This window comes from Spodoptera frugiperda, chromosome 26, assembly GCF_023101765.2.
Source record: "Spodoptera frugiperda isolate SF20-4 chromosome 26, AGI-APGP_CSIRO_Sfru_2.0, whole genome shotgun sequence".
NCBI classification, from domain to species: Eukaryota; Metazoa; Arthropoda; class Insecta; order Lepidoptera; family Noctuidae; genus Spodoptera; species Spodoptera frugiperda.
The window spans coordinates 8,520,161-8,547,732 of record NC_064237.1 but is presented as its reverse complement, the minus strand read 5'-3'; the positions used below and the strand labels follow the sequence as shown (position 1 = coordinate 8,547,732).

Sequence of the window (27,572 nt, the reverse complement as noted above, 5' to 3'; positions counted from 1 at the left end):
GGTTTGAACTGTTTACTACAAAGTGGGGTTAATCTTGGAGAGTAAAATAAAAAGAAAGATTGACTCGAGTAAAAAACATTTTAGGACCATTCCAATTTGTTTGAGTTGGTAAGAAGCTGGTCTAGGGTTGTTTCGAAATGATACACGGAAATAGTACCCTTTTTATTAATCGTCGTTTTGCGTGGGTCATATGATCCGACTGAGAGTTTACACATTCGACGTGTACTTGGCAGTAGCGCTCTTTGATTAACTTGTAGCTCTCGCGACGGCCAACCCGCCTGCTAAGAATGGGCTACACTTAAAGGATATTATAGTGAAAATTATATTTTTCATGAAACAGCGGGCACTTATTACCAAAAAACTCTCTTATTGGAAAGGTTAATTATATGTATATCCAGTTTACAAAAACATTTAAAAGCGAAACTTCGAAACTAAAAAAAAACTAAAATTTTTAAAACCAACTACTAGCATAAAATTTGAAATAATTTATCGGATTTCTCAACTTGCGTACTTATTAGTATGGAAGGTAAATATTACCGAGACTGTTTTGCAATTAAAATTTGATACGACCATAGGACATTGAACCTTATTGCTTTACCTGCGTAGGATCAATTTATGATTGTACCTTTAAAAGTAAAGGGCTCTAATCCGCTAGTGGGCGTAAATTGTGAAACTAGCATCGGTATTAAGTTCGTCGTCCTTGGTATTGTACGTACAAATTAATGGTTATTGTGTAATGCACCTTATATGGTTACTCATATGGTTTACTGTACCTTGAAAACGTTGACAAAGGGCCGGATGAAATAAATAAATTAATGTAATTTAAATATTTACTTATTTGGGATTGGTACAATATATTTTAGTGTTTTTATTTCGTTTTTCAATTTTAACAAAAAGATATGCATAATAATAATTTCGTCATGACACCATATATAGGTATAATTAAATATAGATTAAATTAATATAAGATAATTTTAGTTCTCTTCTATACAAAGTGGATGTACTATGTACATATATTAAATTTAGCATTACGTGCCCAAAAGTGCACCTATCGTCGTCCCTTCGGGGATAAAAGGCGTGACAATAGTTCTCGTCTTTTGTAAGGTAGTTTAGCAGCCCACCAAACGTCGACTAAAATGCATTTTGGGTAGTTTGATTCAGGATTTTTATTGAAACTAAATGATATTCTTTATCCCCATTTACTATGTGGCTAGATAACTTGTAGTTTATAGGTACCTAAGTATAGAGTTGTTTCCAACTTCCAGTGTCGCGTTGCTCACTAAGTGAACCGTCCAGTAAGCACCAGATTAACCCATTTCCCTCAATCAAGTAGAATCACGCGCAGGAAATTGAGAATTTACCTACCCTAGTTTGTTTATTTGCCTACTAAAGTACCATAAATACTTAGTTGCAAGATAATTTGTACAGACTATAAAAAATTACTTCTAAACAATAGATATGAAGATGCTTTATTAAGATTAAAAAAATATAAAAAATCTTTATACGATCTTTTCGTGTTCCATAGATCCTCTTTTCCATTTTTGCTATATGTATAAACTAGCTTCAATCAGCGGCTTCGCCCGCGTTCCCGTGGAATAAAAATATCACCCAAGTCAGCTCATACCCTGTCTGTATACCAAATTTCATCAAAATCCGTTTAGTAGTTTCAGCGTAATTGACGGACACAAACCCAAACACCCAAACAAACCAACTTTCACATTTATACTATTACTGTGATTCTTTCATTAATGCTCACAATATTGAATTGGAAAAGTTAAAACTTCGAACTATAAATTATGAGAACCCTAGCTACAATGACCCGTTGTAATAACTGAAAGTTTTCACTAAAAACTTTCCATTTCTATGAAACATCTTGAACTGCTATTAAAAAGCAGTAATCCTTTACAAAATGGCTAAAGTATTGAACATTGAAACTAACGACCACATTATGGAATGAATTTAAATGACTGAAGGAAAGAGAAAGCGATAGAAACTATGGATGGTTCGTGTAGTTATGAAGACTAAATTGTAGATGCGAAGGAAAAGGGACTCTACAATAGTGCAACGGCTTAAAAGGAAAAAATTACTGAACACAAGACAAGACATAGCCTGCACGGTTGGCGCGGTGGCTGGGTAACCGACTGCCGCGTAATGTGTAGCGGGTTCGATTCCGGCACGAAGTAACTCTTTGTGTGATCCACAAATTGTTGTTACGGGTCTGGGTGTCATGTGCATGTGAACTTGTATGTTTGTAAACGCACCCACGCCCATGACACAGGAGAAAACACTAGTGTGGGGGCAACGTTCTTTAAAAAAAAAACAATATCATTTATTATATCAGTCTAAAACTAACTAACTATACTTATACACACAATCCATAATATCTATCAACCTGTCAGATCTATTTAAAGGGCAATAACATCACACTTAATTCATAGTCCAATCATTTCTTCCAACTCAAGATCAAATTAGCAATAACAATAAAAAAAAAAACTTAAGTCATCCACAAACGATGAGTGATAATCACGAGCTGAACAGATGTTTCAGTTGACATTATCAAAATAAAATGACTGATACCAGTATAAACTGATACATATATTTATGTAAAAATGTAAACAATAAATAATATAATCAGCTGATATAAAAAAAATCTTCTTTAGTGGAAATTTTATTGTTGAAGATAATTTTAGACGGACACAAACATAATGCTATTTAACTAATATTTAGCGATAAGTATATAAATAGATTAAGATATTGTTACTAGGGTTGGATAAGAATGTCTACGTCGCCAAGTCTATGTATGTTTTAACGTTTACTAAGTAGAAACACTACCAGTACAAGATTGCATTTAGGCACAGGGCACGCGTTTACTCATAGGAAAGTAACGTGTGGTATAGAATTGACTAGAACATTGACAAAATTGCTTTTCTATCAATGTGATAACCTTAAATATAATATCTGGTTACCTAACGGGTTTACTGGGACTCTGGCTCGAAAAGCAGGAGTAGGAACGGGCTGGTTTTTAGTCAGTAAGAGTCTGAAACTCTCCCTCGCCTCGCGCAAGGCGGAAGAAATCATTAGATAATTTCCCCCCCTCAAAAAATCACCTTGATCTCATTTGCCTATTGCATTAAGTAATTAATGAAATACATCACACAAAAACCAACCTAACCTACGTATTGAATAAATTCTTTTTCTATTTCCCCAGGTTGCGTGATACCCCAGCGTTACATACTAGGAGTTATGGGCTTGCTAGGGGTGTGCAATGCCTACACGATGCGGGTGTGCCTCAACCTCGCTATCACACAGATGGTCAACCGCACGAAGTCGGGCGGATCACATTTCGTCGACCCTGATGCCTGTCCAAGCGATGATCTTATTAATAACGTTACTTCAGTTGTAGTAGAGAAACCAGTAAGTATATTGTTTACCTCAACAGTTAAATATAAGTTGATTTTTTACTAGTAAGATACTTTGTCCCGCGCTAGGATTTCGTCCTGTGTCGTGGTTGGGTTTACAAACATACTATTTGACATACACGTCATGTTACGTAGACCCGAATCACACGAAGAGTTTCTCGATGTAGGATTGCTAGGTTGCGCAATACACTTGAATATTACAATAGAAATATATCATTTATCATTTAACCCTTAAATTCCTAACTCCCAAAAAGCCGGTAACGCACTTGTAAAGCCTCTGGTGTTTCAAGTGTCCATGGGCGGCGGCGATTGCTTACCATCAGGTAATACGTCTGCTCGATTACCGGCATGTCCCATAAAAAAAAGACCACCATTATTCAAAGTCCTAGTTCGTACGTCAGTTATTTTCCACCGTTCATAGTACGAGTAACATGACGCAGTATCAATGTTCGTAATGTACTTGAGTGTACACATTCCTCATTTTTGTAAGAAAAGTATTAGCTATTTTCCGACTCAGTGACTGCAGACATTTTCTATATGAGCGTGATACAAGAGATAAATCCTCAGTCGAAGCTAGTTGGATTTGTAGGTATTTGATGTCAACATACCTTTATCATATAAAACGTAGGTCTGTGTGGTAAAAAATTAAGTAACACAACATTGACTATTGCAGTTTCATTAGTTTTGACAACTTTTAATTACCTATGGTATGCCAGCCTTATTTCCACTGAAAACCTACCTAGTTACATTCAACCTACAGTATGTTTATTTACAAAACAACTTTACTTCGCGTCATTACTCGTATTCTACGCCTGCGTAGTACGCTCAGCCTATTATGACGTAGACATGAATATGACCAATTGGAAAAACCGTAGCCGTTTAACTTTCCTCATTAGAAAACCGCTTTTATTTACCTTTTTACTCTCATAGGTCGTTATGCGTAGAGATAAATTCGCTCCAGAGTTTCCATGACGGCAATTAGAAATTGTGATTAAAAGTTTGAATCGCGGTCTAATCACTCACAGTTTGGGATCGTCCTTATGACTTAGGCAGAACAAAGTTTAGAAGGGATTAGTTCGGCTTCAAGATAGTTTCTACTGATATATTATGTGGTATAATGTATGTATATAGTTAGGTATTATGTATTTGTAGACACTGTTGAACATATTGTATATCTCTAATTATGATAATACAGATTTTGCAAATTTCAATGAATTGATTCAGGTGTAGTGCTAACTTAAACCTATTAGCAGAACAGATATAGTCATACAAAATATAGACGTTTCATACAAATCGGTTCATGATCTATTAACATATTATCTTTTAAGCAATGAACGGTCTAAATACATCTATGTACGACTTTGACGACCCATTTATATGCAACTAATTTAAATAAACGTCAGCTCTAGTCCTCTAGACATGGTGGATTGAAAAATAAATGAAGACAAGAATGTATAAAAATCGAAAAGGCTATTTAATTAACATTGCATTTTATTACTCTTTGCATTTGCTAACCTAATAGAATACTAAGTCTTCTGTATACTTACTTTTAATTAAATTTTATAAAGGCTTCTATGAGAAATATTTCCCCCGTTATTCCGGTCTGTTTATTTTTTATATTTTATATGTATATTGACAATACTTATAGATACTAACCTGATATAAACTGAACCGATTGATAAAATGATGATCATTAAATGCTACTAATATGCTATTGACTGCACGGTTGTCGCGGTTGCTTGGCAACCGGCTGCCGCGTCACGTATAGCAGGTTCGATTCCCGCACGGAGCAAGTCTTTGTGTGATCCACAAATTGTTGTTTCGGGTCTGGATATCATGTATCGTGTATATGTGTAGTCGTATGTTTGTAAACGCACTCACGACACAGGAAAAAATCCTAGTGCAGGGCAACGTGTTTTTAAAAGAAAAAAGAAAAGTCTGGATTCCTTATAATATATTGTACTATTCATAACTGTCCTATTCACAAAAACCTTGTTCTTTGCAGTACGCAATCTTCGACTGGGATGAGAAGACACAAGGGCTCATACTTAGCGGCTTTTACTACGGATATGCAGCGACCCAAGTGCCGGGAGGGTACTTAGCTGAGAAGTTTGGGGGCAAATGGACCCTTGGCGTGGGTCTCCTGAGTACTGCGGTGTTCACATTCTTAACCCCAGTCGTGATCCGAGCTGGTGGTGCTACATGGCTGTTTATACTCCGAATTTTACAAGGAATGGGAGAGGTGAGTTTTACTTATTTGAATAATCTATTATTGCAAATGATTTTGAAGTGAAACTGTTCAAAGCTCGACAAACATGGCCACTAAGATAAGTATCGTGATTTTTTAAATGTAAAATGTAGTATAAATTATTGTGTGAAGGTAAAAAGTATCTTAAATATTTTTCATGTAATCTAGAAGTCATAAGAACCGTTGGTATCGTTTATGACCAGACCATTTGGTGAATAAATACGTTAATTGCCACGTAGGTCTCATCAGTTTTCTGATGACAGTTGAAGACTTAACAAAATCCTTATTACAAATAGAACAATATAAGCACAAAGCATATATCAGTCGTCACATTTCCAGTAGGTATATAATAATATGGATATTTATTCTTGCACTTTTCCTTACAAGATAAAGAAGTAGGTTATGTTAACTGGAGTATTGCTATTAATATTTTATCCTCCAAGAATGACGTGGGAACAAAATATGCTAATTATTTATTTAAGATGGAACAGCAACAATTTATTAGCCTCCCTTAAAAACTTGACCCACTTTTTTGGCGTTTTTTCGCTGTAATTAAGCTCTTCATATTTATTTTTTGTCCCGAACAATGTTGGTAGAGCCAAAGATAACAAAATTATGTAACGTTATGAAACAAATGTGTTTTTTTTTTATTTTATGATATATTTTTTTATACACCTACATTTTTTAATTTTAATGCAGTTTGTTTAATATCATAATATTATTATTGTCAGTAATTATGTTTTCACTGAAATATTATCATAAATCAAAAGGTATTTGCCCTACGGTGGGACGATCTTGGCTGAAATCTAAAATCTAAATCTATCGAACTTGTCTGAAGTGGCAGAGCTTGTCTGTAATAAAAACTTTAGCTGTACAAGAAAATCTGAAAATATAATGCCTGACACACATTTCCAAGATCATCTGCACTAAAGGAAAATAATTTACGAACAACAAGTCTGTGAGTTTATGAGCTTATAATCCATTAGCAACTTAATACCATCTGCATAATTATGTAGGTATGTCAATGTTAACCTACATGGTGCTTAGAAACAGCATACTAAAGTTCTATAGTGCAAAATACATTACATATAGGTACCTACATACTATAGATAACCACAATATGTTTTACTCTTAACTCAAGTGTTATTGCGTCACTTTCAATAAAATTCATACATACCTATGTTAGTAGTGTGTATCTATATAATGTATACGGCTACACATCAAGTTATACATAACCAGTATAAACTGACCGTTGATTGTGTGAAAATATTATACAAACAGAGATCATGATACGCTGGTTTTTTACAGCTTCATATTATGTCATTGTGTAGTTTATGTAGTTTCTACGCGTCCCCACTTAGTTAAAATAGGTTGATATTTATTACGTGGTATTTGCGATAATACAGATACACGTCAGGTTATACATAACCAGTTTTCATTGACCGTTGAATGTGTGGAAAGATCATATAAAGTGAGACCATGATAAACTGGTTGTTTATAGCTTCATATGTCGTGTCTACTATAGGTACGAGTATTTTCTACGCGTCCCCACTTAGTTAAACAAGCTGATATATTTTATGTGGTATTCGTGATAAAAGTGTGCCGTTTTTGCCAATTGTTATTATTATATGTTGTCACCGTTTACGTTTGTTTGAACAAGTTTTAGTTGTACATTGTTTATTTAATAAATTCTAGTAGTACTTGTTGTCTCAGGTTTTGATAAAGCGAAATAATATAGGTACGTAGATGCATAATTTTGCAACAATGGAAATAGTTATTTATATTTCAGTCAGACTAACTAACTCTACCATCGCCATCGAGGATGAGAGATGTTTCAACAAGTTAATAAAATAGATATAGTTTTGTTACGAATTTTTAAGTATTTGAACTGCCAACACAAAACTGTTAAAGGCAAATCCTCCGCTAACGTCGGTCAACGGTGCCCACCACGGGCGTTTAATGTGTTAATTAAGAATTCTCAGTGATAACACGAAACTTAGTTTTATGATAAGCGATTTTTATAACTGGCAATTAGAAAAAATAACTGCCACATTCTCTGTTAAAATCAATTTTGATACGGCAACTCTTACCCTTAACACATCTCTTTAAAAAAAAACATATACAAAAACGTATGCCTTCTATAACTTAAACGCAGACTAAGTATAATACGAGTACTTAGATAATGGAAAATCTTAGTTTTCTAAAGTATTGGAGCATGAATGAAATCGATTCAAAAGCGTCATGGGTGAGAGGTTCCATTCATACTTGCATGCATAGATATGTACTTACTGAGGTAACTATACATATAGGTTAATGCAGGTTGTACGTTTTATACAGAGAAGGTCGACCTGTATCACATTAAAATTACCCATATAATAACAATGACAATTTAGTAGTATGCAGGTAGGTACCCTTTACAAGGTCTCATACTTAGTTTCAGAGTAGGGCAAAATTAAAATTGAATTCCAAAGTTTTAGCAACAATTTTTAGAGAATCAAAATTATCGGTTAGTACCAATTTTATTGGTACATAAATAGACAATATAAAATATTTTGTTCTAACACGCATGGGTTAAATACAAACGCAATTAATTGCTTCTGATAAAGCGCCTGTGAAAATAAATGACGCAATGAGACGAACAGAGAAAAAAAGTATAAGGTTTTACACAGACTCTTTCTAATATTAAGCGATATCGGTAATCGTTTATCGCTTATTTCTAATACCCTAATTAGAACTATACTGCGTAATTAGTCTTAGTGTATGTAGGTAAAGTAAATTAATAACTCTCTTTAGAGTCAACAGATTCGTAAAAACTGTTCAGAGTTATTATGTTTTTCGGCTCACTCACGAGGAACTCGCGACTGTCTCCGTGTCGCGTCGTGCGTTGCGGAATGCTGCTCATGCATATGAGCCTATAGCATGGCTTGAAACTAGTCGAATTCCTTATCGAATAGTTACGTGGGTAAGTCGAAAAACATAATGACTAGTTTATTATGTTTCATTCTTTAGAGTTAATATTTTCCTTTATAATATGTATTTTCTAACATTTTATAAACTAAACGAGTTCCTTTAGTAAGTATTTACTTACAACAATTAATAACCTTTGCAAAACATATTACACAGAATTCCTTTCACCTTATATTTCCCACCATTAAAAAAGGGTAAAAATCAACACAGAATTCCTCATTCAAAGCGATACAAAGAGCTGTGTATTTTAGCGCAAGTGGAGTTTCCCTTGCTTCAAAATTAAATACCTAGTCATTTCCTATCTTTGTTTTTTTAAAGCAGAACCAAAGGAAAATAAGAGCTTGTCGATTGAGGTGTACGGTCACCAGCAGATCAACCTACACCAATCTGACAATTTTATTCACTAGATTTAAGACTTTATATCATTATAATAAAGTTCAAAATTTTATAAAGAAAAATAGAAAAGGATAGCTTGTCATGCTGGCGACCGTCAAAGAAAGATTCTTAACGTCTGTCTATCTGAAAAGGCTGCTATACTAACTGAGCCGGCTTTGGATAAGGAAGCTTTGAATACAGAGATGAAAGAAAGCATTAACTGAATATAATATTTGTAGAGTAAAAATCCGAGATGCTTCGATACCGCGAAGAGGCTCTTGGATTAGTTATTTTATTTGTAGATATGGAGATAGGTAACGAGTTGTATCGATTTGCTACTGATGGAAAAAGGATTAGAATGAAGAACATTAAACATTAACGTACTTTTGTAAATGTACGAGTAATATACGAATGAAAATGTAATGTATGTAAGAGTATCATTACCAAGGATTTGGGTTGCAGTTGGATTACAAAATATTTTATTTTTAAACTTGCTGTTGCCCGCGATTTTATTAGTATAACAGCTACCTGCCAATAAATACACAATGAAGTAATTTACATGTGGATTTTAAACTATACAACCTAAATTAAAATCATTATCTATTCGGAAAAAAATACCATAATCATTATTTTGGATTACATCAATGTATTACTAAGTAATTTCGGATGTAAAACAAAACAAATAAACATGTTCTTTCTTCCCACAGGGTCCCACAATGCCTGCTCTGATGATCATGTTGGCGAGATGGGTGCCGCCCCACGAACGCTCGTTCCAAGGAGCGCTAGTATTCGGTGGAGCTCAAATCGGCAACATCTTCGGGTCCTTTATGTCCGGCATACTGCTCGCTGATGGCAGGGATTGGGCTTATGTGTTCTACTTCTTCGGAGGCTTTGGAATCTTGTGGTTCTTGTTATGGGTAAGTGTACTTTAAACCTTTAGGCTTCAGCCATTCTGTCTTCTGCGTTATTTCACCGAGAGACGTTTTTTTTTATGAGACATGCCGGTAATCGAGCAGACGTATTACCTGATGGTAAGCAATCGCCACCGCCCATGGACACTTGAAACACCAGAGGCTCTGCAAGTGCGTTACCGGCTTTTTGGGAGTTAGGAATTTAAGGGTTGTTGGGGAATCAGGTATGGGGAAGATTGGGAAGGGGGGTAATTGGGCCTCCGGTAACCTCACTCACACAACGAAACACAACGCAAGCGTTGTTTCACGTCGGTTTTCTGTGAGACCGTGGTATCACTCCGGTCGAGCCGGCCCATTCGTGCCGAAGCTTGGAAATAGTGTTTTCTTTTCTTCTCCTTTAATTATTTGTTCTGATTTATTTCGTTGTAAGATCCATGCCAGTGTAAGGGGGTGTAAGGGGGTGTAAGGGGTGAACTACCACCATTTTGCCCAAATGCCAACCTCACCTGCCCGTGGTGCATCCTGCCGATTAGCGAACGAGGCTCTGGCGACCGACTGATGGCGGGATAACCATCACTATTAAGGCGTAAACTAAATTACAGGCCAGTGACGGGCAGCAGCATCACTGGTGCGAGAAGTTTACGCCCTGCGATCGCCAACCCGCCTGCCCAGCGTGGCGATTACGGGCAACTCCTCCAATGTTTAAAAGAACAAGGCCGCGGCCCCTAGTTCCCGGCGGCCCCGCTAGGCCTGGCCACGGTGGCGGTCATGGTAGCGGCGGGGCAGGGGGTGCGAAGAATCCCCGGGTTATGGGAGGCCACCAAAACAAATTGACCCTGGCGACGTACAACGGACGCACACTACGGCTTGACTCGCATCTGGCGCAACTGGAGGTGGAGCTTGGGAAGATTAGGTGGCACGTTCTGGGGTTAAGCGAAGTCCGAAGAGAGGGGAGGACACCGTAACCCTAGAGTCCGGCCACCTAATGTACTTCCGAGAGGGAGACCAACAATCCCAAGGTGGCGTTGGGTTTCTGGTCAATAAGTCTCTCTCTGATAACGTTGTGGAAATATCTAGTGTGTCGAGCAGGGTAGCGTACCTCATTATCAAGCTCACCGAGAGGTACAGCCTTAAGGTGGTGCAAGTGTACGCACCGACCTCGGCACATTCAGATGATGAGGTGGAGGAAATGTTCGATGACATATCGAGGGCCCTCCACTTCACTACTAAGACCCACTACAATGTTGTCATGGGAGACTTTAACGCTAAAGTGGGAGTACAGAATTGCAGTGAATCGGTAGTAGGATCCCATGGTTTTGGAGTCAGAAACCATAGGGGGCGGATGCTGGTCAACTTCCTCGAACGAGAGGGGCTGTTCTTGATGAACTCGTTTTTCAAAAAGCAGCCCCAAAGGAAGTGGACCTGGCGGAGCCCCGACACTATGACAAAAAATGAGATCGACTTCATCATAGCGGACAGGCGATACATATTCAGAGATGTCTCCGTGATCAACAGGTTTAACACCGGCAGTGATCACAGACTTGTCCGAGGCACTCTGAATATCGACTTTAAAGCCGAACGTGTCCGTTTGATGAAGTCCAGGCTCCGACCTACTATGCTCCAAACCATCACTGGATCTGAAACGTTCCAGCTTAATCTGGAAAACCGATTTGCTGCCTTGGAAACCACAACGGACGTTAACCAGAACCTAGAAAATGTAGTTCGAGTCCTCAGGGACGAAGGTACGAGATTCTGTAACATGCGACGTAAGGGCAGGAAGTCTAAACTTTCCGAGGAGACCCTGGGGCTGATGAGGAAACGACGTGAAAACCCACCCGTCACTTCGTCAGGAAAACGAGCACTGAACCGGGAGATCAACAAACGCGTGCGGCACGACCTCCGGTGCTCTAATACCGCTTCTATTGAAAAAGCCATCGAGCAGAATCGGGGGTCTAAGGTGTTCGTACAATCTCTCGGCAGAAGCCACCTGACGAAACTGACCGTAGCAACTGGAGAAGTTGTTGCCTCTAAGTCGGCGGTTCTTTCGGAAATAGAGGACTTCTATAGCCGGTTATACGCTTCGCATGCATCTCGCCCTGATCCCGAAAATGAGGACTCTAGAGCTACATTAACGCGCCATTTCACTGAAGACCTGCCAGAAGTCAGCATTGGCGAAGTCGAGATTGCTCTTGGGCAGCTTAAAAATGGAAAAGCCCCTGGAGAGGACGGCGTTACCACAGAGTTGCTAAAGGCTGGAGGCAAACCCGTACTGAGGGAGCTCCAAAAGCTTTTTAACGCTGTCCTATTTGAAGGAGAACTCCAGAGGCGTGGAGCAGAAGTGTGGTCGTCTTGTTCTTCAAGAAAGGGGACAAAAGCCTTCTGAAGAACTATCGACCCATTTCGCTTCTAAGCCACGTCTATAAGCTGTTCTCAAGAGTGATCACGAACCGTCTTGCGCGAAGACTCGACGAATTCCAACCACCGGAACAGGCTGGATTTCGGAGCGGATACGGCACCATAGACCACATCCACACAGTGCGGCAGATTATACAGAAAACCGAAGAGTATAATCAGCCCCTGTGCCTAGCATTTGTGGACTATGAGAAGGCCTTTGACTCGATAGAAATCTGGTCTGTCCTGGAGTCCTTGCAGCGATGCCAGGTTGATTGGCGATACATCCAAGTGATGAGATGTCTTTACGAAGCCGCCACTATGTCCGTCCAAGTACAGAATCAGCAAACACGTCTCATACCATTGCATCGAGGAGTGAGACAAGGGGACGTCATATCCCCGAAACTGTTCACTAATGCAATGGAGGATATGTTCAAGACGCTGCACTGGAAAGGACGTGGCATCAATATCAATGGCGAACACATCTCTCACTTGCGATTCGCAGATGATATCGTCATAATGGCAGAAACGCTGCAGGACCTACAAGGGATGCTGAACGACCTGGCTGACTCCTCTGCACGCATCGGCCTACGGATGAACTTGGACAAAACCAAGGTCATGTTCAATGAACATGTTCTACCGGAACCGATTGCGACTCACGGAGCCGTCCTCGAAGTTGTTCAGAAATATGTCTACCTCGGGCAAACGTTGCAGTTAGGTAGAAACAACTTTGAGGATGAGGTGAATAGGAGAATTCAGTTGGGTTGGGCAGCTTTCGGAAAACTCCGTCGAGTCTTCTCATCGTCAATCCCACAGTGCCTAAAGACGAAAGTCTTTAACCAGTGCGTCCTACCCGTAATGACATACGGTGCCGAAACGTGGACACTTACGGCTAGACTGGTCCACAAACTCAAAGTCGCTCAGCGGGCTATGGAAAGGGCTATGCTCGGTGTCTCTCTCCGAAATCGCATTCGAAACGAAGTGATTCGGCAGAGAACCAAGGTGATCGACATAGCCCAGCGGATCAGCAAGCTGAAGTGGCAGTGGGCCGGCCATATTAGCCGCAGGACCGACAACCGTTGGGGTAAGCGAGTCCTGGAGTGGAGACCGCGTCTCGGTAAACGTAGTGTAGGACGCCCCCAGGCGAGGTGGAGTGACGATCTGCGCAGGATGGCTGGCAGGAGCTGGATGCGAGTCGCTAGTGATAGAGCAAAGTGGCGAACAATTGGGGAGGCCTATGTCCAGCAGTGGACTGCTATAGGCTGATGATGATGATGATGATGATGATGATCCATGCCAGTTATTCATGTCCCTCGAACGGGCTCGACTTCAGAGTTCCGGTATTTTACTGTAGGTCCTGGCTTACAGGACTTGCAGCAGTTTGGGAGGTGGTGGCGAGCTTTTCCCAAAAAAAGTGTAACTGTTCTGTAATAGACTGCCATGAACAGATAACAAGTAGTAAAAAATATCGTCATTTTAACAAAAAATACTCTTCTGCTTTGTTTTTTTTCTGTGCTGTTTCATAAAGTTATGAGAAGCATTAATTTAATATGATACCTGAACGATCTGTTGAAGATTGAAATGATCTGATGTTACATAGTAGAGTAGTTAAATCAATCACTTTTAATGAGCATCCCTTAATAAAGCTTACATAATTACACTTTTATACCCACACGCTTTACAGACTTTTTATCGTGCTTCCATGCAGGGCATTATCTCGACACGAAGCGATATTTCACGGGATTATCGACAAGTTAATCGAAGGGATTGGAAGCACCATGAGTCATTATCCTATAATAGAGAATGAGCTCATACTAGGTACGGTACAGAATACTAAGTGACTAGGAAGTAGTGCTTAGGATTATATTGTAGAAGATTACGTATATGATTAGAACTATCCTTAAATGTAGTTCTTCCGGCATTTGGATGTTGTTGAATGTGATTAGGGTTTAATTAAGAAATCTTTGGACATCGATTAATAAATTATACGTGTTGCTTGGGCAGGAGATGATTGTTTTAAATCACACTGTTTAAACATGGTTAATAAATGTGTATTTATTTTAAACGTTGCTCCACATTAAGGTTTTCTTCTGTATCGTAAGTGCGTGAAGTAACAATTTGTGGATCACACAAAGAGTTGAACTCCGTGCGGGAATTGAAACCGCTGCCCGTTCCATGGTAGCCTGTTGCCCATCCACCACGTCAACAGTTTAGTGTAAACTGAAATGTTACCTTTAAATTTAATATTCACTATTTGAAGTGAATCGTGATTTTTAATGAACATTTCCGACAAATTGTTAACAGTTTTATATTTTTTGTTCACTATAAAACCATGTATATTTTGATTAAAAACTCAGTATAGGCAAAACACTCACCTCTAGCTTCGTTAAAAGGAATTTTTCCTAGGAAAATTCTAAAAGCAAGCGAGTCGATACAAAATTTAACGTGAAATATTCGAGAAACTATTTTTCTCATAAAATTGCAGATGCATGAAAACGCTGTGAAAAGAATTTTAACTAAAATATTTATCGAACCATTCATAAAGTTCTTTCAAGGACTGTTTTTAAAAGGAAATCTTGATGCAGTCAGTATGTAAGATAAGTGTGTATTATATTATATAGCAAATGCAAAAGAAATTCACTTTTCTATGACGTAATTTAGTTATAAACTACGTGTAGACGAAGAAAGCAAAGAATACACATACAGATATAAATACTTAATTAAATATTAAAAAGAAATTAAAATTAACTATCATAGAGCAATCAAAAAATCCTCATCGTTGTAAATACTGTTTTTCAATAGAAAAGGAACAAAAATAACCATTATGGCACCACCAAATTTTCAGTAAACTGATCCCACATAAACAAACCGAAGAGAGGCGATCTTATCACTAATAACAACAAACATTAAATTAAAAAGTATTCCTAAACAAACTGAATTAATTTAATAGACCAATTAATCATGGTCTTGCTGTTGAAAAAGTAATAAACAAAATGAAAGGATTTTGGAAAAAATGGGAGCTCTGAATAAAATTACTGGGCACGTAAATGCGACCAATAATGGCAAATTGCTGTGTCTTTGGTGCGACGGTAAATTGATCGACGGCTTTATAGGTATTTTACGGCCTCTTTTGCGATAATGGTATGGATTAGTGTCGAGTGATTGATGTTTATGGACGTCAAGAATTGGAAGTGATTGTTAGATTTGATTTTTTCGTGATTTAGTTGAGTTAATGAAGAGGGAATCTGTTTTTTGTCAAAAATATTAAATAATAGTTTATTATTGACAGAATGCTTTATAGGAATTATTTATCTGAATCCTGAACCAAACACAAAAACTTAAATACAGTTGCCTTATTTACTCTTCGATAAGATATTACGAGTATAACCACAGAAAAGAGAAGACCGTCTCTGTTTTGTGAGTATAACCTACTCGTAAATACTGAATCAATTTTTTTTCCATTTACAGAGTCTCTTCTGCTACAGTACCCCGAACAGTCACCCATACATCTCCAAAAAGGAGCTGACATACTTGAACAACAATGTGACAACGGCTGAGAACACCAGCACCAAGGACCCGGTGCCATGGAAGGCGATCTTACGATCAGCACCAGTGTGGGCTCTTGTTTGGGCAGCCGTAAGTATTTTACACAATTTATTCGTGATAATAAGACTGTTATAGACTGGCAAATGCATCATTGGACGAGTGGTCACAAGTGCGACTGCCAGGTTAGGGATTTCGGGTTTGTTTCCCGGGTTAAGCAAATTATTACTGGATTTTTTTTTTCGATTTTTTGACAATTTCTCAGTAGTAGCACGGAGTTTGGAATTGTGCCCGGTATATGACAATAAGCTCGCCCTCTGTTGCATAGGACTTATAAAACAAATGGTGGACTTGAAACCAATTTCACTCCAATAAAATCTTAATAATTATTCAATGTCACAACTACACAACCCCAATTGTAGGTGTATGTTAAAATAGTATTCAGGGTATAGAATTTAAAGCGAAATCCAATACTATTTAGTTCATTCAATATCCACAATACGAATGCAATGGATGCTGGTTTTGCAACTCGAGAATACGTTTCACAATATCAATGTCGACCGATCGGAATTGGATTCAAGAGTAAGCCCCCGTTAACCAAATTAAGCAAAATAAAGTGTTGATGGTATATTATGGATGGTAGAAATAGTAGTGTTAAACACCAATATTGGAACTCCGGTAATGTGTATACTTGAATGAAATCACTGTATACTGATCTAAGATTGAACAGTATTGAATTATATGGAGATCTAGCTAGTGATAGAAGTCCCACGACCAAGGTATCGATGTCGTTATTATGTTGGCATGTAAATTGGCGGACCCTAACTAAATTGATGTAACGAAACCATCATCATCATCATCATCAGCCGAGAGACGTCCACTGCTGAACAAAGGCCTCCCCTTGGTCCTCCACGTAGAACGACAAGCCGCCACCTGCATCCACTGGCTCCCCGCCACTCTGACGATGTCGTCGGTCCACCTAGTGGGAGGTCTGCCCACGCTGCGTCTTCCGGTCCGCGGTCGCCACTCAGTCACCTTCCTGGCCCAGCGGCCATCAGTCCTCCGAGCGACGTGGCCTGCCCATTGCCACTTCAGCCTGCATATTTTGAGAGCTATGTCTGTAACTCTTGTTCTTTGGCGAATTTCCATATTTCGGATTTTGTCGCGCAAAGATACTCCGAGCATAGCTCTCTCCATCGCGCGCTGGGCGACTCTGAGCCTTTCTAAAAGGCCAGCAGTTAGGGACCATGTCTCGGTACCGTACGTCATCACTGGCAACACACACTGGTTGTACATCCTGGTCTTCAGACACTGCGGGATTTTTGACGAGAAGACTTCATGCAACTTCCCAAATGCTGCCCATCCGAGTTGGATTCTTCGAGCGACCTCTTTCTCGAAGTTGGACCTACCTAGCTGGATGATCTGACCCAGGTATGTGTAGTGGTCTACAACTTCGAGTATATCGTTCCCAACGACAACCGGTATAGGTGCAACATGGACATTTGACATGATTTTCGTCTTGTCCATGTTCATTTTAAGGCCCACCTGTTGGGAAACGGTATTGAGGTCGCTGAGCATGGTGTTCAGCTCTTCCAGCGACTCTGCCATTACGACTATGTCATCGGCGAAACGGAGATGAGTGATGTATTCGCCATTAATGTTGATGCCGCGTCCGCTCCAGTCCAAGAGCTTAAAAACGTCCTCCAGTGCGTTCGTGAACAGTTTCGGAGATATAACGTCTCCCTGTCTCACGCCCTTCCGCAACTGGATTGGCCTCGTAGTCTCTTCCTGGAGTCGGATGCGCATGGTGGCGTTGTTATACAAACACTTCAAAACCTCGATGTATCTATAGTCGATGTGGCACCGCTGGAGAGACTGCAGCACCGGCCAGGTTTCGATTGAATCGAAGGCTTTCTCATAGTCCACAAACGCCAAGCATAGTGGCAAGTTATACTCCTCGGTCTTCTGTATAATCTGCCGCAGCGTATGAATGTGGTCTATGGTACTGAAACCTTTTCGGAATCCGGCTTGTTCGGGAGGCTGGAAGTCATCAAGCCTGCGTTCGAGACGGTTCGTGATGACCCTCGAAAACAGCTTATACACATGGCTCAGAAGTGAGATAGGTCTGTAGTTCTTTAGCAGACAGTTGTCGCCTTTTTTAAAGAACAGAACCACCACACTCCGTTGCCATGCTACCGGCGTGGTTCCCTCGAGTATGACGGAATTGAATAGCTTCTGGAGGACTAAAAGTATCGGTTTTCCACCCGCTCGCAGAAGTTCCGACGTGATTCCGTCATCGCCCGGCGCCTTGTTGTTTTTAAGCTGTTTGAGAGCCATCCTAATCTCGTACAGGCTGATGTCTGGGATATCCTCAGTGTAGTGCCGCATCAGTTTAGCTCTTGGGTCCCGAGCTGTACCGACAATGGGTTGCCGTGTTGAGGTGTATAACTGTCCGTAAAACCTCTCGAGCTCTCCGAGGATCTCGGACTTCGACGAGATGACGCTGCCATCCTCGGTCTTCAGCCTCGTCATTTGGCTTTGCCCAACAGACGAATTCTTTGCGAAGACTTTTGAGCCCTTGTTTCGCTCAATTAAGTCTCTGACTCTTGCGGCGTTATAGGCACGCAGGTCACGTCGCATGTATTTCGAGATTCGTCTATTGAGCCCGCCGTATTCAGACATATCGTCTGAAGACTGCAGCCTCATCTCGCGCAACGAAACCATAGCGCGATCTATCTCGATCCCAACGCCATCTATCGAGTGTAAGGGCAACTTTTAGATTTTTTTAATATGTATATTATGCCTTTTTCATGAATACGTATAGTTTAACTATGCTCTTGAAGGTCGAAGCGTATAGCTTTATAACGATATTACAGTGCAGTGTAAATACGCAAACACGTAATTATGGAAGTTAAAACAACAGCAATAAAAACATAATTGCACTTTAAAACGGTAGCTTAAAACAAGTACACAGCAAATGTAATTATTACAAAACAAACTCATAATTATGTAAGTTATATTATGATAAGAATAACTGACAATGATAATATCGCTTAATGTATGTACATAGTTATAATAACCGCAAACCAACAATGAAAATGCGGTCACGATATCGCAAAAAGAATATATAAACAAAGTGTTTTGACGGAAAGATGGAATGGCTAAAACCATGGCTAAAACAATATTACATATATTATACTTAAAAGTACTAACAACATAAACAATTTTTCATTAAAACAATATATTTGATTATTCATACATAGATTATGTCATTCAATAGGTTCAACCTTGCTAAGCTTCAAAGCTAGATTTTCAAGCAGTACCAATCAAATCCTGATTCCTCAACAAATCTTTAATTTCTAACCTCGAAAAGGCCAGGAACGTACCTACTTGTAAAGCCTCTGGTGTTTCAGCTGTCCATGGGTGGCGGCGATTGCTTCCCGTCAGGTGATCCGTCTGCTCGTTTATTACCGTCTTACAGCCTAAAAAAGTAACATAATTATACAGATGTTCAAATAAAATTAGACATGAGAAATGCTTTTTGAATTCGATGCGAACAAAACTGTAGGTGGAAAGCCAGTGTTAAACAAAATTAATTAAACATTTACATTGCACATAAAGATAAAAATATCAAACAGAAAAGAAAATTGCATAAGTTTTCATCATACAATATTTACCTACATCAAAATATTTGTGTGATATCAAATTTTTATTTAAATAAAATCAACATGGCGCTGCTTTCACGTTGATAAAATACATATTTATATATCTATGTATATCTCTAAATACAATGGTGGTCACATGCGCCTAACCACCACTAAGTTAATGTTTGTTTACACTTAATGACACGCACTTTTTAGCTCCGCCCCCCGACCGAATTGACTAAAGGCCGTGCGGCTGCACAGGTAGCTGAACAACATCAAACACCACTGTCTTAGGGATTACACGTGTTGCGTCAATAAGCTGCGACGTTACGGCTTTTCTATTTGATAATATATTTATGGGGAATGGCTTAATGATTTTGCTGGGTTCAAGCAATAAAATTTTGAAATGATCGGGCGAAACTGTCCTCCACTGTACATAGAGTAAAATCCTTTTCTGTATTTTATGAAAATATATTGCTATTTTTATCCATCGTAAGATGTAGTGAAATATTTTTATCGTGACATAATAATAATATAACAAAGCTTATCTGTCTGTTGTTACGTCCCAAGAACTGAATATTATGTCGGCAAAGAAACATGAATATAAAAATAAATGTTCGGGCTTTAGGTAATAAGGGACTTGTTAAACTGATATAGATTTAACATTAACCGGGGTAAATAAATGTTGGGAAAATGACCTACATCTATTTAAGTGTCTCTATACACAAACTCATACATAAGATCTTTTTCCCCGAAAATATAGACCGTAGTATTTTTAACTAAACACTGTTCAGTAGAAAACAATGATCTCCAGTGTTTATTCATGTTAAAGTTACATTTTTAAATGTACTTATACTTACTTGGTTTCAATATACACACTTTGGCATACGTTATATATAAAAGCGATAAGAAAATAAACCGCAAATCACGAGTAACATACACAGAAAATAAATTTAACTGACCTTCGCCTGAATTCAATAATAACAATTACAAAAATACTTTATATTAGCAATTGAGACTTATTAAGAACACCTGGATTCGCATTTAATGTTAACCGTCGATATTTCTGTACTTTGAATTCATTACTATGTTTTTCGGCTTACCTATGTAACTGTTTGACGTGGAACTCGATTTGAGTCTCTAGATTGGCTTGAAACTATGTAGTCGAGTTCCTTGTCAAACAGTAACGTCAGTAACCCGAAAAACATAACAATTAATTTACCTTTTAACGGCAAGTACCAATGTGATATTTTCTAAGATTATTTAGACACCACTGACAAAAGTTAAAGGAAAACATCGTGAGAAAACCTGGAATTATATTTTTAAACTAATTATACTTTTGAAATCGCCAATCCACAATGAGCAAGGGTGGTGATTAATGCTCAAACTTTCTCCGGGTGAAAAGTGGACTTGGTTAGTAGTGGCCACTTATAGGTTGTTGATGTATGTGTGATGTGTAAACATAAGTAACTAAATAAATACGAAACGTCACCAATACCACTTAATTGTTTGCAAACCTTCTGTTTCAATTCAGTAGTAGAGTAATTAAGAAACATAATCCGGTGTTCACAAAATGAGATACAGTTTAATCACTCCGCCATGAGTTAGACCTTGACGGAGTTATAAAACAGAAACACTTAATAGTATTCCAATGTACAGAATACAGAAGGTCCATATTGTATAAGAAAATAATACTAATAACAAAGGGCTTAATACGTACGTTAGAACTAATTGCTCCCTTCAGAGCACAACGATAAGCTGATTTAGACTAACTTATTTAAAGTCACTACAATATTATGTCTTTGTGTTCCATTCTCTCCTTAATTTTGTTATCATATCACAATTGATTACATAGATTTTCCGGGGCTGCGGACTGCCTAGGGTTACCGGGGCACCGGCTCGAAAAGCTAGAGTAGGAACGGGGTGGTTTTTAGTCAGTAAGAGTTACTGACACTCCCTCTCGCCTGGCCCAAGGCGGGAGAAGTCATTGGATGATTTTCCACAAAAAAGAGTTTCACATATATTCTAGCGTATTGTCAAGCACACATATAATAATCTCAAGAATAAAATCGAATTAGACCTTCTGATTACGTTTTAGTATGGATTGTACTTAGCGCCCACGGGTTCACCAAGGCCACACATAAGCTTTGTTTACAAAATCATGCTTATTGATCTCATTATTTGCTTTGGATGTTGGATTAGTCCTGTTCTAAGTTTGTCGTAATATATTAATTTACTTGTTTATCTTGATATTTAAGAGAATATATCTAATGGTTGGCTCATAGAGAATGCTTAATGTTTTAGTGTCATTGGGCAATAAATAAATCAATGTGAGTAATATGCACATAGTACTTGTTAACTCAACATCACGCCTTTTATACCCGAAGGGGTAGGTGCACATTACTGTCATCAGTAATGCCGCTATACAATGTAAACCCACTTTTCACCATTTGTGTTCTACGTCCCATGTAATAAGGGGTGAGCCTATTATAAAATCAATCTTTGAAATATTCCACAATTTTGGTATAATAATACACGAATACGAATCTAGTCTCAAAAGTTTGCGACAGCGAAAACAAGAGCGATATTAAAGTGAATGAATGGAAATTTACACTTTATTGACATTGAATCATGACCTACTTTAACGATAAATTGTATGAAATCGTCAAAAACAATTCCTTGCTTTTGAATATAAAAATAAGCTTATTAAGTATAGTTCATTATTGGCGCAGTTGCTACGATACCACACGGTTCTCGTGGACATAAATAGTCTTAGTAACACTAATTGTATTAGCATCATGACATGGTCCCTACAAAGCACCATCAACAATGGCTTGTCCTCATTAAAAAATAACATACAATAAGAGTATAATGTAAACTAATCACCTAATTACATAGACACATATAATCCTCTTTGGTCCACTGACCAAGGGCTACCAAGCAGATAGTTGTGTAAAATAAATGTTGGAACATCACAAAACTGACCTTTAAAACGCGGTTTTCCCAACTTAACCGCAAAACGGAATTGATTGAACTAAAACTTGAACTAAAGGGATTACTGATGAAGGGTTGTGTGGTTTTACATTGGGATAATGTCCGTGGAAAATCCGTTTTATATTTATTTGGTGGGTTGAACACTGTGTAATGTATTGCTATTGTGACCAAAAACAAATGAATACACACTGTTTATAGGATTCTTTAATGTATACGTGAATACAATATAAGACTTCTTTATTAAACAACGAGTGGGCGCAAGAGCGACTACTGAGCAAAGGGTCTCAGGTTCGATTCCCGGGTCAGCAAAGAGATTCTGGGCTTTTTTCACTTTTTCGAAAATTTCTCATCTGAAGCACCAAGTTTGAAATTGTGCACAGTATATCATTATGGCAAAATAATTACATGGGACTCATAACTTTATAACCGTTGTAACTTTTGAATTAAATAAAATAAATAATACAAATGGTGAAAAGTGGGTATACATTGTACAGTGGTGTAACGTGCCGTAATGTTCACCTGTGCTTACCTTTTCTGAGATAAAAGGCTTGAAGATACGAACGATACAATATTAAACAACCTTTTCGAAACAATTTTTCACAACAGCGCATCACCCCAAATTCTTGTCCCGGAACGAAATCTGATATTATCCCCTTATGTCTTATTAGACGCTTGCCCTTTTCGATTTATCGATAACCCGGGAACTATTTGGAAGGAATGGGCTCTTACATAAGGGTTCACCAAGTAGTTACAACTACATATATAAGTATTGTACTAAAGCTTTTTGTCGTTGAATTGCAGTTTACTAGATATGAGCACAAACATTTTGTTATATAATTTTCTCTACGTAACATAGAGAGAAATATCATCAAGTTTAAGAGATTACCGTTCTGCAAAGTAACAATCTATGAATGAAATGAAAAATAGATTTACGCCCGAATACTGAAACGCTACTCAATTTTAAGTTGTATTTAAATATCGTGCTATATCTGTCATTTTATAAAGAATTGATAGAGACAGAACTAGACTTGAGAGCGTCTTAAAATTGAGGAGCGTTTAAGTATTCGGACATTTCTCTCTAAGAGAATCGTGACCGATTTACTACCGTGACGTCAGATGTCAGAATCACTCAGCTTGACATTAGCCGTCCGATAAAGTCGTCGCTGTGAACTCATCCCTAGAAACGATCCCTAAGGACCATTTTCCAATACTAACAGCTGAACAAATTTACTAAATCCTTTCCCGACACATATTGGATATCGGAATGTCGATAAGTAGTCGGAAGACAAATATTGCCTTTGTTTCCTCATTCCCTATCAACAAAGTTTGGAATCCAAATAGCGTGGTACGGGATGTTTCTATAAAATATGTTAAACAAATACGACCTATAAAATATATGCAGAAAATGGAAGGTACCTGCTCGGTGGATCCGTATTCCTTCTTTTCTCTTACGGTTACACTAACGATCGAGGCACCTAATGGAGCAAACGGAACAAATAGTTGATGTGCTCAAGGAAACCGTATCGGATATCTTATTTGTAGTGAAAAAATAGAAGGAAATGTTTCTAAGTCAGATGTCTGATAAAATGTCGGATACGAAATCTGATAAAGGTCTGATGGTAAAAAATAGTCAAGTATTATAGTAACTTTTATTTTGTTTAGGGTAAGAAGTTTGTACTACAAAAAGTTTTTTTTTTAAACATACACGTGGGCACTAGTTTTAAGTATGTACTGCTATACCAAGATGTAGAGTTAGTATGCAACATGAGTGATTGAGACAGAAACAAGACACATTCGATTCGATGCAAGTAAAACCACGTTAGGAGAACTCATTACATTGTTAATCTTTAACTAGCAACAATTTTACGAGCATCGCTTGCAAATTATTTATTATGCATACAAATTACAATGCGAACACACAAAAGCCAGAGAGCACTTATACAGAGAGAATTAGATGAATAAATAATGAAGTTCTAATTTGATGGAATATTCAGATGATGAAATATTTCGCATCATGGAGAGTGTTCACGTATAAACCTGTCAATACGTTACCAAGGCATTATCGATCGTGGTACATACGACCGACGGGAGTAATTTGAGTGATCATTAATACTGGTACCTACTCCAATTATTTGAGATGTATAGGGATCGGTCTTTGCTCTTGCTCTTGTTTGAGAACTCACAATTTTAAGGGCGAGTTTAGTAATTAAAGCGAAATTTGTAAGCGATGCCGATGATGATAATAGGGAATAATGTTGAAAGGGTTTTAATACAATGGAAACTCGAAGGCAATGTAACAAGGACGTATTATTAGAATGAGTGGGGTTAAAAGTAACAAACTCTTTATCAAATATTTAACCCGTGGTATGCGGGGAGTGCGGATCCACGCAAGACACAATGTATTTTCTATTATTGTCTTATATACCGGCATACAAAAGGTTAAGAAGTATATTTTTCATATGATGAAACCTCATTTTGATAGTCATTAAATAAGGCTTGTAATTCACAACAATTGTCATGCACAAAAAATATAAATATTCTATCTATTAATGATTATTATTATTATTCTTGCTTAGTCAGAAATGGCACTTGTGACTATTTTGCTCCAACACCAACTAAATGGTTAATTTGTTTTCTATTTCCCAGGTTGGCCACGACTGGGGTTACTACACAATGGTGACAGATCTCCCCAAGTACTCCCACGATGTTCTGAAGTTCAACATTGCTACTACCGGCACCCTCACTGCCTTGCCTTACATTGCTATGTGGGTCTCCTCCTTCCTCTTCGGCCTCGTCTGTGACGTCTGCATCAAGAAGGGATGGCATACTATCAAGACTGGAAGAATTATTCACACAACCATTGGTAAGATAAATTTCAACATTATTACAAAGCTGGAAGATTGAAAGTCTAATGTCTACGTAACACACTGATCAAATAATTAGTTTGCAGTGAAACTTTTCACTTTACGGAATAACCTACTGTTTGTTTTAAGTTCAAAAACCAATGTACTATTAATTTCTCTTTAATCACATTAACTTACTGCCGTATTCAGAGACATTTAATGATTACTTGAACTGTTTCTTTGTAACGCTTTTGTTAAGAAAATAATTGCTAAAGACTGGATTAAGTGACCATTAAATGATTCTGAGTGCAGTGCTTAGTTCGCGACTCCTTGAAAGACACAATTCGTTTATCAATTTTCAATTTGCTTCAACAAAATTACTCCTATCACAAATTGTTTTATACCAACATTCTAAATTTCGTCTTCTTAATACATTCCAATTTTAAAATTTCAGCTGCAACCGGTCCGGCCATCTGTATTATCCTGGCATCTTACGCGGGCTGCGACAGAACCGCTGCGATGGTGTACTTCGTCTTGTCTATGGCTCTCATGGGAGGTTTCTACAGTGGAATGAAGGTACGTAACAAGTTTTCGTACAAAAACCTCTCGAATAAATGGAGACATGGCTTTTTGTTTGAAAGTAAAAAGTTTATACAAGTAAAATATAGACAACACATTTGCGGAATGGTAAAAATTATTACAGAACATTTTCGTGTTATAAATTACTAATTATTGTAGAATTAATTGGTATGCAACTTATATCATATTATTATAGCCACAGAATACAATCGATGTATGTGTATTGTCACTTAAAAGAATAAGATATGAAAAACATGGACTCGACGAAAGATTATAATTTTAACAAAATATTCCAATAAATTTCTGTCTCACGCTCGAACACAAAAGTCAGAATCTTCAAAAGCCAAAAATAAACATCTAATCTTATTGAGAAGACAAACAACACAAAACCTCACTTAACCCTCTTAACATTGAAATAATAGAATCAGTTTAATGGGATAAAGTTAAAATTTATTATTACGGCTCCAAAATCTTGAGTCTTGCTTTACTTTAGAACAGAGTGTATTTTTATCAAGAATAAGGTTTCTTTCAGAATTTTCTCCAAATTAATGCACTTCGTATTACTTACGGTATCCCCAAAGGTGTAGCTTATCAAGAGTCATGGTACTAAGGTACTCAGTTACATTTTCTGGCTTCTGTGATCTCATTATTAATGCATGAGTAGGAATTGTAAGTTGTGCGGAAAAAGAAAATTTTATTTTATAAAAATTCCTGCCTGCCTCGTTGGTCGAGTGGTTGCAAGTGCGACTGCAGGGTAGTTAACACAAGAATACTAAATTATGGAAGATGCTTATTTCGATATTTACAAAATTTATTTAAGTACTTCTTGATAATTTATTTTCCAGGTCAATGCTTTGGATTTGGCGCCCAACTATGCTGGAACTCTGACGTCACTTGTGAACACGACATCAACCTTCGCTGGAATCATCACTCCTTACCTTATCGGTTTACTGACACCTGATGTAAGTAGACATTCTTTATCTTCATGTACTCTTTCTCTTATACCTACTTTTTTATGACGAAGATACCTTTAAAAGAAGCCTATTTTTTGAAGTAGCACCAAGGGTATTTCAGTTATTTACCTCACTAAAACCATCCTACTGGTCAACATTAACACTCATAATGGATAACCTCAGAAAAAGTTAGTCTTATTCCCATTATTTAGAGACTACTTTTGTATAAAACTTTTTGTACTTTTGTTTGGTAGAGTATTAAAGATAGAGGTCATTTAAAGAAACCAGTTTCTGAACTTATTATTATGTGTTTGTCTCCCTCTTTAAACATCTCTGTAAGAATCGACTATCTAAAGTCCAAATGAATAAATATAGTAGCCAAATTGTCAGTCCAACGTGTGTCGTCCGAATTCATTATCCTCGACCCGTAAATTCCTACTAATCGACCAGTACCCTTAGTACGAGTTTGCTTTACGTTGAACGACAACGAAACGAGATTGCGTTCGGCGCTCTGATTGGCCGGCTCGAATGAAGTAACCAATCAGAGCGCCGAACGCGCTGTCTCGTCAAACGCAAAGAAAACTCATACTAAGGGTACTGTTGCTATCAACACAGTCACACCCTGTCTACCTTTGACATTTCACAAAGTCTACACGTAACTGTATTTAGGTTAATTGCTTCTTACCTCGTAAAAACACGGATGAA

At 37.9% G+C, this 27,572-nt stretch overlaps 1 protein-coding gene and 1 long non-coding RNA gene across 3 annotated transcripts in view; one reads left to right on the top strand and one right to left on the bottom strand.

Moving 5' to 3' along the window:
• The window catches only part of LOC126912527 (uncharacterized), a 109,912-nt gene that overhangs the window by 69,386 nt on the left and 12,954 nt on the right, over positions 1 to 27,572 (bottom strand). The gene's annotated exons all lie outside the window — the stretch shown is intronic.
• LOC118264290 (putative inorganic phosphate cotransporter) overlaps positions 1 to 27,572 on the top strand; it is a 51,177-nt gene that overhangs the window by 21,694 nt on the left and 1,911 nt on the right. For both annotated transcript variants that reach the window (XM_050704988.1, XM_035576755.2), the window contains exons 3-9: positions 3,209 to 3,414; positions 5,425 to 5,661; positions 9,717 to 9,926; positions 15,780 to 15,947; positions 25,139 to 25,355; positions 25,790 to 25,911; positions 26,760 to 26,876. In XM_050704988.1, coding sequence (XP_050560945.1) covers positions 3,209 to 3,414; positions 5,425 to 5,661; positions 9,717 to 9,926; positions 15,780 to 15,947; positions 25,139 to 25,355; positions 25,790 to 25,911; positions 26,760 to 26,876 — 1,277 coding nt within the window. The remainder of the gene's footprint in view (positions 1 to 3,208; positions 3,415 to 5,424; positions 5,662 to 9,716; positions 9,927 to 15,779; positions 15,948 to 25,138; positions 25,356 to 25,789; positions 25,912 to 26,759; positions 26,877 to 27,572) is intronic.